Source organism: Phocoena phocoena, chromosome 4 (genome assembly GCF_963924675.1).
Source record: "Phocoena phocoena chromosome 4, mPhoPho1.1, whole genome shotgun sequence".
NCBI lineage: Eukaryota > Metazoa > Chordata > Mammalia > Artiodactyla > Phocoenidae > Phocoena > Phocoena phocoena.
This window is the reverse complement of record NC_089222.1, coordinates 77,933,617-77,945,918: the sequence shown is the minus strand read 5'-3', so window position 1 is coordinate 77,945,918 and position 12,302 is coordinate 77,933,617. Positions and strand designations below refer to the sequence as shown.

Sequence of the window (12,302 nt, the reverse complement as noted above, 5' to 3'; positions counted from 1 at the left end):
GAAAGCCCAGAGATAAACCCACGCACATATGGTCACCTTATTTTTGATAAAGGAGGCAAGAATGTACAATGGAGAAAAGACAGCCTCTTCAATAAGTGGTGCTGTGAAAACTGGACAGCTACATATAAAAGAATGAAGTTAGAACACTCCCTAACACCATACACAAAAATAAACTCAAAATGGATTAAAGACCTAAATGTAAGGCCAGACACTATCAAACTCTTAGAGGAAAACGTAGGCAGAACACTCTATGACATAAATCTCAGCAAGATCCTTTATGACCCACCTCCTAGAGAAATGGAAATAATATCAAAAGTAAATAAATGGGACCTAATGAAACTTAAAAGCTTTTGTACAGCAAAGGAGAACATAAACAAGATGAAAAATAGGGTAAGTTAATGGTAGGTGACGGAAACCAGTGTCAGGCAAACATGAAAATCTTTATATTACAGATTGGTGTTATGCCATGGTTACCAGACGGCAGTGCTTGTAACCTCTTAGTAAGTGCCAGGCCCTGAGGTACTCTGGGATATAGGTGCAAGAAGGAGCAGAACTAAATTCTGGAAAATTTAAAGATGCTGGGAAGAGCAGGCACTGGATTTCCGTGCCAGATTTCCCATGAATTCAGAGGGTAAAACCCAAAATCCTGTAGGTCCCGGTTCTCCTACTGAGCTCATTTATGAGGAGTGCATTTATTTATGATGACTTTAATGCAAAAAAAAGCACTTACTTATTTAAATTAGAATAATTTTTAAACGCCAAAACAGCTTGTTTTTCCCTATGATTTTTCACTTTGATAATTCATGTTTTAGGTTGGCCTTCCAAGTTCGGTGACCTTTTAGACTTAGTAGCCATCTGAAATGTCCCTAGTGCTATACGTGCTCTGGATACTTACTTTAGCAGGTATACATGTTATAGTGAGAAATATTGTGATCTGAGAATTGAGTAAACTGGACTTGGATGATCCTTACCTTATCTCAAGCTCACGTGTTCTATGACTTATGTTTGCTCCTTGGAAAATAGTCTATTCGTGATTTCACTGAGAAGTAGCAAAGAGTTAAGCCATGGCAATGATTTGAGTTTTATACCTTAGTTTTCAGGATTCATACTGTTTTATCAAGGTTTTTTTTTTTAATAGGTCGTTTCTTCCATGTTCTCCTTCTACTCTTAACATTTTTAGGCATAATAACTCTTACTCATTCCAACCCTTCTCCTTCTAGATGAGATGAGTCTTTCAGGAATACCTCATTCAAGGTGTTAAATGTCAAAGCAGTTACCTTTATGAGCCGTCATGTGTCGTTTGATTATTGTACCATCACGAGTCATGATTAAAACCACTTAATGACAGTGTTTCAAGAATACTTCTATGATGAAATTTCTGTGTGACAGCTGGGGACCCTCTGGCATTTGGAGGAGGTATTTGGTTTATAAGCAGTTTCATTGTGTTTGTCACGTAGAAAATACTTCTCCTTATGCAAGAAAAATTTTAAATGTCTTTGGTTTTCTTAATTTAGTAATATTAATGATGCTTGAAGCCATTTTGCCTTCGAATAACTTTTCCAACATATACAAAGATTTGAGCAGATGTAATTCACATATTTCACTTCCCACTCACTTATGCTTCTACATTAGGGCCCTACCTCTCCTCACATGCCTGTTTACTATTTCCTTGTACATTCAAAAACCTTTTTCTAAGTAGCTTAAGGTGGTACTTGTTAAAAAGAGGATTTGGCATCCACATGGTGACTGAAAAGCAAAAGGAACAGAAAGAAAAAGTAGTATCACGTGTATGTCACATACACTGTTCCTTCCTTTTCCTCTACCTCCAAGGTAGAAGAGGTTGACTCACTTCCCATTCTTGTCCGCCACCGCTTACCCCCTTGGTGTCCATACGTTTGTTCTCTACTTCTGTGTCTCTATTTCTGCCCTGCAAACTGGTTCATCTGTACCATTTTTCTAGGTTCCACATTCTCGTCTGTGCTTTTTGGACTTCTGGCTTCTTTTCTCCTTCAAGGCTACTCTTGAATGTGAATGTATATTTTGGGGGTGGAGGAAGAAATGTGGGAAAAGGGTTTTCACGTTCTGTGTTCAGCAGGGAACAGGATAGAGCACTGAATAGAATAGTGAGGAAGGATGAGCAAGAGAACGACTGGAGTGGAAGCAAGAAACTACTTTTCACTAACCCTTACCATTAAAGTCATGGTCAGAGAATTGGGACTAGAAGGGACCTAGTGATCTGTGATTGTAGTACCTTAACCTAACAAATGCTCGAGGCATGAATATTCAGTTTAAACTAATCTCATCATTTTAGAGGAGAAGGAATGGAATCCTACAAAGACATATTACCCAGGGCCATTCAACTAGTTAGGTGCAGACTAGATCCTCTGATTCCTCTTCCATTAGAAGATTCTATAATGATTACTTTCTTTTTTGTATTTCCATCACCTGGCACAGAGTAGGTGTGAAATGTTGAGCTCAGCGAACTGTGTTATTTGTAGGGCTGGCGGCACTTACTAGGTCTCTGTGAGTGGCAGGCTAATAGAGTATGGATTTGGGAGTCAAACCTGGGTCTAAATCTTAGCTTGCCTGTTAGCACTTGGGCAAGTTTCTTTATCTTTCCAAGCCAAAGCTTTCATATCTCAATAAATGGGGATAATAATAGCTTCCACATAGTATTGTGATAACAAATGAAACAAGTTATTGGAAGTATTTAGTTTGGAATGTGACACAAATTGGAGGCTTTGGTAAATATTTGTGAAATGAATAAGGGGTGACTATTGCTGTATTTTATCTCCCTCACAGAGAGTCACCATACTTTACTTTTCAGGTGTGTCATAGTCTTTACCGATATGTATTCTTATTGCCATAGTTAACTGCAGTGTGGCTAACTTGTTTTTGTCTAGAAGATTACTGTCTCAGCTACCTCACAGCCTTTTAATTTGTTTGATTGCAGACTAATCCATGCAGGACAGCTGTTAAATGGATTGGCAGGTCCGACTGTAATGAACGCAGCTCCATTCCTCTCCACAACGTGGTTCTCTGCAGACGAGCGGGCCACTGCCACAGCTATTGCATCAATGCTCAGTTATCTTGGGGGAGCATGTGCGTTTTTAGTTGGACCACTTGTTGTTCCAGCTCCCAATGGGACGGCGCCTCTTCTTGCTTCAGAGAATAGCAGGGCCCACATTAAAGATCGCATAGAGACTGTATTATATGCAGGTATTTTGAAGTTTATTTTCTTCCTGTTATATTTTGTCTTTTATCCCCATCATCTTCACTCTACTTTTTGTATACCAGATCACTTCTTATGAAATAGAGGACTAATCCATACGTATTCATGTATGTGCTTTCCTTTCATATAATATGGAGATGCCTATTTAAAACTGACCCTTTCTTGGAAGTTATTAAGTTTAAAATGTCTTATTGCTGCATGTAAGGTTATTTCTTGACTTTGCTCTTCCTGTCCATTTACAGTTAAGCACTGTGGTGTCTTTTCTAGATATCAGTATAAAAAGCTGAACGTCATGATCCACGATAGATATTTGTTAAGCGTCTGTTGGTAGGTGTTAAGCCCATTTCTCCCTTGCAGTTTCCCTGTCATTGGCCATGTTCTCTAACCTTAGAAACCTATATCACCCATGATTTATCCTTTTCATTTCCTACTCTCTGTATGTTTAGTCTATTAATAAGGGACGTTGATCTTTTCAAAATATTCTCCTGGGTTCTTTCTCTTTATTTCTAGAGTCAAGCCCTAGTCCACTCTTAGATCTCCTTAAATATATCCCCTCTGGGGCTTCCCTGGTGGCGCAGTGATTGAGAGTCCGCCTGCCGATGCAAGGGATGCGGGTTCGTGCCCCGTTCCGGGAGGATCCCACATGCCGCGGAGAGGCTGGGCCCGTGAGCCGTGGCCGCTGAGCCTGCGCGTCCGGAGCCTGTGCTCCGCAACGGGAGAGGCCACAACAGAGAGAGGCCCGCATACCACAAAAAAAAAAAAAAAAAAATATATATATATATATATATACCCTCTCCCCATGTGCCTGCTTATTATTTCCTTCTGCATTCAGAAAACTTTTTATAAGTGTTTACTATATATCAAGGACCTTGCTAAGCACTGGGATTTGGTAACATCACTGATGAGATCATTATAATACAAACAAGGATATACAGAGCTTAGAAGGCCTAATTGACTTGGCTTTGGGGAGAAGTTAAGGAGTCAGGGAAGGCTTCACTAGGAATGTGATAATTAAAACTAAGAATTTCATAGGAGTTCACTGAATGTTCAAGCGGGTTAAGGTTCCTTATAGAAAGAACAGCAACTGAGAAGGCAGAGAAGGTATGAGAGAGCTCAGTATGTCCAGGGAACTGCACGTAATTTGCTGTGACTAGAGTGGTGTAAATATGTGTTTGGGTGTAGGCAGCAAGTGGCAGAAAATGAGACTGGAAAGATAAAGGACCAGATTATGATGTACTTCATATTAGTTCATGTATTTACTTATTAATTTAACAAATATATTTTGAACTCCTATGTATCTGTCAGTGTGCTAGGCACTGAAGTAAACATGGTTCCTGACCAGACAGAACTTACAGTGTCCCAAAGGATACAGACAAACAGTTGTAAAAAAGGGTGGTAAGGGCTATAACCAAAGACCTACAGTTGCTTTGAGAGCTCAGAGGAGAAGCACCTAACCAGATGTTGGTGGTCAAGTAGAGCTTCCTGGAGTTGCAGCATCTAATTTGGAACCTGACGGATGAGAGTTAGCTAACTATAATGGGCAGGAGGAAGAATACATTAGAAAGACAGAGAGAACCATGGAGGAGAAGCCCAGTAATGGTGGGGAGAGCCTGCTGCATTCAAGCAGCTGAAAGCCCAGAGTAGCTTAGATCTGGTGAGAGTGGTGATAGATGAAGCCAGAGAGATAAGCCATACCACACAAGCCTTCTAAGCAGAACTAAAGGGTTTGAAGTTCATCATGTTGTAGGCAAAGGTCACACTTTGGAGAATTTTACACTAGAGAGTTCTCTAATGGAATTTACATTTCAAAACATTGGCCTGGCCAAAAAGTTCATTCGGGTTTTTCCAGAACATGGAGAAACCCAAACGAACATTTTGGCCAACCCAGTAGGATTTGGAGGGAATAAAAGTGAAATTAGAGGTGGTGGCAGTAAATAAAGCATTTAACCCCCCTGTAGACAGCTCACTCCTTTTCTTTTTTTTTCTTTTTTTTTGGGGGGGACCCAATGTTATTGCAGAATGCACAAGAAATTTGGTATTTTCTGCTTACATTACTCTTCAGTCTCCCACTTTATTACATAGGAAAAGGCATGACTTTTTAAAAAATTTAATTTCATTTATCTTTTTATACAGCAGGTTCATATTAGTCATCCCTTTTATACACTTCAGTGTATACATGTCAATCCCAATATCCCAATTCATCACACCACCACCCCCGCCACCACTTACCCCCCTTGGTGTCCATACGTTTGTTCTCTACTTCTGTGTCTCAACTTCTGCCCTGCAAACCGGTTCATCTGTACCTTTTTTCTAGGTTCCACATATATGCGTTAATATATGATATTTGTACTTCTCTTTCTGACTTACTTCACTCTGTATGACAGTCTCTAGATCCATCCACATCTCAACAAATGACCCAATTTCGTTCCTTTTTATGGCTGAGTAATATTCCATTGTATATATGTACCACATCTTCTTAATCCATTCGTCTGTCGATGTGCATTTAGGTGGTTTCCATGACCTGGCTATTGTAACTAGTGCTGCAGGGAACATTGGGGTACGTGTGTCTTTTTGAATTATAGTTTTCTTTGGGTATATGCCCAGTAGTAGGGTTGCTGGGTCATATGGTCTAAAAACTATCTGTAGTTTTTTAAGGAACCTCCATCCTGTTCTCCATAGTGGCTGTATCAATTTATATTCCCACCAACAGTGCAAGAGGGTTCCTTTTTCCCCACACCCACTCCAGAATTTGTTGTTTGTAGATTTTCTGATGATGCCTATTCTAATCCGTGTGAGGTGATACCTTATTGTAGTTTTGATTTGCATTTCTCTAATAATTAGTGATGTTGAGCAGCTTTTCACGTGCTTCTTGGCCATCTGTATGTCTTCTTTGGAGAAATGTCTATTTAGGTCTTCTGCCCATTTTTGGATTGGGTTGTTTGTTTCTTTAATATTGAGCTGCATGAGCTGTTTGTAAGTTTTGGAGGTTAATCCTTTGTCCGTTGATGTGTTTGCAAATATTTTCTCCCATTCTGAGGGTTGTCTTTTCATCTTGTTTATGGTATCCTTTGCTGTGCAAAAGCTTTTAAGTTTCATTAGGTCCCATGTGTTTATTTTTCTTTTTATTTCCATTACTCTAGAAGTTGGATCAAAAAAGATCTTGCTGTGATTTATGTCAAAGAGTGTTCTGCCTATGTATTCCTCTAAGAGTTTTAAGTCTCTGGTCTTACATTTAGGTCTTTAATCCATTTTGAGTTTATTTTTGTGTATGGTGTTAAGGAGTGTTCTAATTTCATTCTTTTACATGTAGCTTTCCAGTTTTCCCAGCACCACTTATTGAAGATGCTGTCTTTTCTCCATTGTATATCCTTGCCTCCTTTGTCATAGATTAGGTGACCATAGGTGCGTGGGTTTATCTCTGGGCTTTCTGTCTTGTTCCATTGATCTATTTTTCTGTTATTGTGCCAGTACCATATTGTTTTGATTACTGTAGCCTTGTAATATAGTCTGAAGTCAGGGAGTCTGATTCCTCCAGCTCCGTATCTTTCCCTCAAGACTGCTTTTGCTGTTCGGGATCTTTTGTGTCTCCATACAAATTTTAAGATTTGTTGTTCTAGTTCTGTAAAAAATGCCATTGGTAATTTGATACGGATTGCATTGAATCTGTAGATTGCTTTGGGTAGTATAGTCATTTTCACAATATTGATTCTTCCAGTCCAAGAACATGGTATATCTCTCCAACTGTTTGTATCACCTTTAATTTCTTTCATCAGTGTCTTATAGTTTTCTGCATACAGGTCTTTTGTCTCCCTAGGTAGGTTTATTCCTAGGTATTTTATTCTTTTTGTTGTTATGGTAAATGGGAGTGTTTCCTTAATTTCTCTTTCAGATTTTTCATCATTAGTGTATAGGAATGCAAGAGATTTCTGTGCATTAATTTTGTATCCTGCAACTTTACCAAATTCATTGATCAGCCCTAGTAGTTTTCTGGTGGCATCTTTAGGATTCTCTGTGTATAGTATCATGTCATCTGCAAACAGTGACAATTTTACTTCTTCTTTTCCAATTTGTATTCCTTTTATTTCTTTGTCTTCTCTGATTGCCGTGGCTAGGGCTTCCAAAGCTATGCTGAATACTAGCAGTGACAGTGGACATCCTTGTCTTGTTCCTGATCTTAGAGGAAATGCTTTCAGTTTTTCACCATTGAGAATGATGTTTGCTGTGGGTTTGTCATATATGGCCTTTATTATGTTGATGTAGGTTCCCTCTGTGCCCACTTTCTGGAGAGTTTTAATCATAAATGGGTGTTGAAATTTGTCAAAAGCTTTTTATGCATCTGTTGAGATGATCATGTGGTTTTTATCCTTCAGTTTGTTAATATGGTGTATCGCATTGATTTGCTTATATTAAAGAATCCTTGCATCCCTGGGATAAATCCCACTTGATCATGGTGTATGATCCTTTTAATGTGTTGTTGGATTCTGTTTGCTAGTATTTTGTTGAGGATTTTTGCATCTATATTCATCAGTGATATTGGTGTGTCATTTTCTTTTTTTGTAGTATCTTAGTCTGGTTTTGGTATCAGGGTGATGGTGTCCTCATAGAATGAGTTTGGGAATGTTCCTTCCTGTGCAATTTTTTGGAAGAATTTGAGAAGGACGGGTGTTAGCTCTTCTCTAAATGTTTGATAGAATCCACCTGTGAAGCCATCTGGTCCTGGACTTTGGTTTTTTGGAAGATTTTTAATCACAGTTGCAATTTCATTACTTGTGATTGGTCTGTGCATAGTTTCTATTTCTTCCTTTTTCAGTCTTGGAAGGTTATACCATTCTAAGAACTTGTGCATTTCTTCCAGTGTCCATTTTATTGGTATAGAGTTGCTTGTAGTAGTCTCTTAGGATGCTTTGTATTTCTGTGGTGTCTGTTGTAAATTCTCCATCTTCACTTCTAATTTTATTGATTTGAGTCCTCTTCCTCTTTTTCTTGATGAGTTTGGCTAAAGGTTTATCAATTTTGTTTATCTTCTCAAAGAACCAGCTTTTAGTTTTATTGATCTTTGCTATTGTTTTCTTTGTTTCTATTTCATTTATTTCTGCTCTGATCTTTATGGTTTATTTCCTTCTGCTAACCTTGGGTTTTGTTTGTTCTTCTTTCTCTAGCTCCTCTAGGTGTAATGTGAGATTGTTTATTTGAGATTTTTCTTGTTTCTTGAGGTAGACTTGTATTGCTATAAACTTCCTTCTTAGAACTGCTTTTGCTGCATCCCATAGGTTTTGGATCGTCGTGTTTTCATTGTCATTTGTCTCTAGATATTTTTTGATTTCCTCTTTGATTTCTTCAGTGATCTCTTGGTTATTTAGTAACGTATTGTTTAGCATCCATGTGTTTTGTGTTTTTTACGTTTTTTTCCCTGTAATTCATTTCTCATATAGCATTGTGGTCAGAAAAGATGCCTGATGTGATTTCAATTTTCTTAAGTTTACTGAGGTTTGATTTGTGACCCAAGGTGTGATCTATCCTGGAGAATGTTCCATGCGCACTTGAGAAGAAAGTGTAATCTGCTGTTTTTGGATGGACTGCCCTATAAATATCAATTAAATCTATGTGGTCTATTGTGTCATTTAAAGCTTGTGTTTCCTTATCAATTTTCTGTTTGGATGATCTGTCCATTGGTGTAAGTGAGGTGTTAAAGTCCCCCACTATTATTGTGTTTCTGTCAATTTCCTCTTTTATAGCTGTTAGCAGTTGCCTTATGTATTGAGGTGCTCCTATGTTGGTTGCATATATATTTATAATAGTTATATCTTCTTCTTGGATTGATCCCTTGATCATTATGGAGTGTCCTTCCTTGTCTCTTGTAACATTCTTTATTTTAAAGTCTATTTTATCTGATATGAGTATTGCTATTCCAGCTTTGTTTTGATTTCCATTTGCATGGAATATCTTTTTCCATCCCCTCACTTTCAGTCTGTATGTGTCCCTAGGTCTGAAGTGGGTCTCTTATAGGCAGCATATATATGGGTCTTGTTTTTGTATCCATTCAGCAAGCCTGTGTCTTTTGGTTGGAGCATTTAATCCTTTCACGTTTAAGGTAATTATCGATATGTATGTTCCTGTTACCATTTTCTTAATTGTTTTGGGTTTGTTTTAGTAGGTCCTTTTCTTCTCTTGTGTTTCCCACTTAGAGAAGTTCCTTTAGCATTTGTTGTAGAGCTGGTTTGGTGGTGCTGAATTCTTTTAGCTTTTGCTTGTCTGTAAAGCTTTTGATTTCTCCATCGAATCTGAATGAGATCCTTGCTGGGTAGAGTAATCTTGGTTGTTGGTTCTTCCCTTTCATCACTTTAAGTATATCATGCCACTCTCTTCTGGCTTGTAGAGTTTCTGCTGAGAAATCAGCTGTTAACCTTATGGGAGTTCCCTTGTATGTTATTTGTCATTTTTCCCTTGCTGCTTTCAATAATTTTTCTTTGTCTTTAACTTTTGCCAGTTTGATTACTGTGTGTCTCGGCATGTATCTCCTTGGGTTTATCCTGTATGGGACTCTCTGCGTTTCCTGGACTTGAGTGGCTATTTCCTTTCCCATATTAGGGAAGTTTTTGACTCTAATCTCTTCAAATATTTTCTCAGGTCCTTTCTCTGTGTCTTCTCCTTCTGGGACCCCTAGAAGCCGAATGTTGTTGCATTTAATGTTGTCCCAGAGGTCTCTTAGGCTGTCTTCATTTCTTTTCATTCTTTTTTCCTTATTCTGTTCTGCAGCAGTGAATTCCACCATGCTGTCTTCCAGGTCACTTATCCGTTCTTCTGCCTCAGTTATTCTGCTATTGATTCCTTCTAGTGTAGTTTTCATTTCAGTTATTCTGTTGTTCATCTCTGTTTGTTTGTTCTTTAAATCTTCTTTGGTCTTTGTTAAACATTTCTTGCATCTTCTCGATCTTTGCTTCCTTTCTTTTTCCGAGGTCCTGGATCGTCTTCACTATCATTATTCTGAAATCTTTTTCTGGAAGGTTGCCTATCTCCACTGCATTTAGTTGTTTTTCTGGGGTTTTATCTTGTTCCTTCATCTGGTACATAGCCCTCTGCTTTTTCATCTTGTCTATCTTTCTGTGAATGTGGTTTTTGTTCCACAGGCTGCAGGATTGTATTTCTTCTTACTTCTGCTCGACAGCTCACTCCTTTTAAAGAAAGAAGTTGAAACGTAAAAGTAACTAAGTAAATAAAACTGAAAGTAGATAAAACATAAATTTTATATAAATTAAAATTTATAAATATATATTTATAATTTATATAAATTATATATAAATTATATATATAGATTTGTTATATCATTCTTTTTATTGAAAGCTTAAGCAATCATTATATCTTTTAAATGACTGGATTTTAGGCATTATTGGGCATGTATTAATGCTCTATGTCATCTGCCTTATGGTTCCCATGCAGTCAAGCAGAAACCCCTACTCAAAGCTTCCAGATATTGCTTCAGTGCTTTTGTATTTTCCAGTTTGCCTCCCTGAGATAATGTCCCATGACCTTTCATTGCATTAAAAAACATTTTGGTTAGAATCATTATCTTAAGAGATTAATGACTCTTAAACTAAAATTTCAGACAAAGACATCATAAGTAAACTTTTGACCAATATATATACTAATAGTTAAAAGGACTGTAAATTAAAGCAATTCATTTACTTCTTGTTGTTCCTCAGATTGTCAAAGAATAAAGACATTATCTGTGGTTAAGTGTCTTATAGAAATATTGTACCTTTTACTAAGAATATAGCCCTAGAATTAGAATGATCCTATTGAAGATCTCTAGAACTTAATCCGTTTCCTTTATTGGCCCAGAAAGAGTAAGGGATTCATTCAATTTATAAGTTAATTAATGGCATAGATAGTTCTATACTCCAAGGCTTCCTGACTTTTCTATTAGAGTCATGCTTTTCTACTAAATTGGGCACAGTTAAAAGCTGGAGTTTCCATGTGCCAGAACTCTGGAGGGAATGATCAGGACTCCTAGGAACCTTTCCTTCTGTAATGGTGCCAAACTGAGATTGTTCAGATGTTCATTTTACTTCTGATTGTTTAATAGCCTACATTAGCTAGTCCTGTGTTTGTTAAATTTTGCTGTCTCCTGGTTTCTTTCTTTCTTTTTTTTTTCTTTTTTGGATGCTTTCCTGTTTTGTTCCGATTTCCCATGTAGCCTATAAATTGAGTCTGTCCTATACAGTGCATCAGAATATCCTGTCATGATCAAACAAACCTTCTCCTATTCTGTTCTTACCAATTTTCTATTATATTCTTTATTTCCTAGGACCATGCTTATTAGACAGTCATCCTAGACCTGTTTAAAAATCTCTGTTATAGATACTACAGTTGGTTTTTAATGTGTTTCCTCCAGAGTAACATTTGTTTACTGCCTCAATCCTCTTTCTGTGTAGTGTACTATACCGTAAGTCTACCATACTTATTTCCTTATGACTTCTTACCTGCTAAAAGTTATATTTTTATGTATCAGTCTTTCTCACAATACTGAACTATTTTGGCTAGGCAAGTACTATATTTTGCTTATCTTTATATATCTAAAGCTTCATTGATGTGCAGTAAATATTTGTTAGATAGATACTTGAGATATTGAACTTTTTGTGTTGTCTGATTAACATTTTACTGTTTTTTTTTTTTTTCAGAGTTTGGAGTTGTCTGTTTACTATTTTCTGCAACTCTAGCTTATTTCCCACCACGACCTCCTCTTCCTCCCAGTGTTGCTGCAGCTAGCCAACGGCTGAGTTATCGGCGAAGCTTTTGTAGATTATTAAGGTAAATATACTTAAAATCACTTACTGGTTTTGACTAGCACCTTGAAGATAATTCCACATTTATCTAAGATAATTTAAGATAGTAGTTTTTCAACAACCTACTAATCAGGTTGTAAATAATTGATAAAATATTGGTTAAATATTTTAGAGAGATTTCTTATCAGAAATCTATCTTTAAAAATTGCCCAGGACAGGAATAAAGATGCAGATGTAGAGAATGGACTTGAGGACACCGGGAGGGGGAAGGATAAGCTAGGATGAAG

At 37.4% G+C, this 12,302-nt stretch overlaps 1 protein-coding gene across 1 annotated transcript in view; it reads left to right on the top strand.

Moving 5' to 3' along the window:
* SLC49A4 (solute carrier family 49 member 4) overlaps positions 1–12,302 on the top strand; it is an 86,859-nt gene that overhangs the window by 26,655 nt on the left and 47,902 nt on the right. The window contains exons 3-4 of the mRNA XM_065876987.1: positions 2,954–3,219; positions 11,911–12,040. Of these exons, the coding sequence (XP_065733059.1) occupies positions 2,954–3,219; positions 11,911–12,040 (396 nt within the window). The remainder of the gene's footprint in view (positions 1–2,953; positions 3,220–11,910; positions 12,041–12,302) is intronic.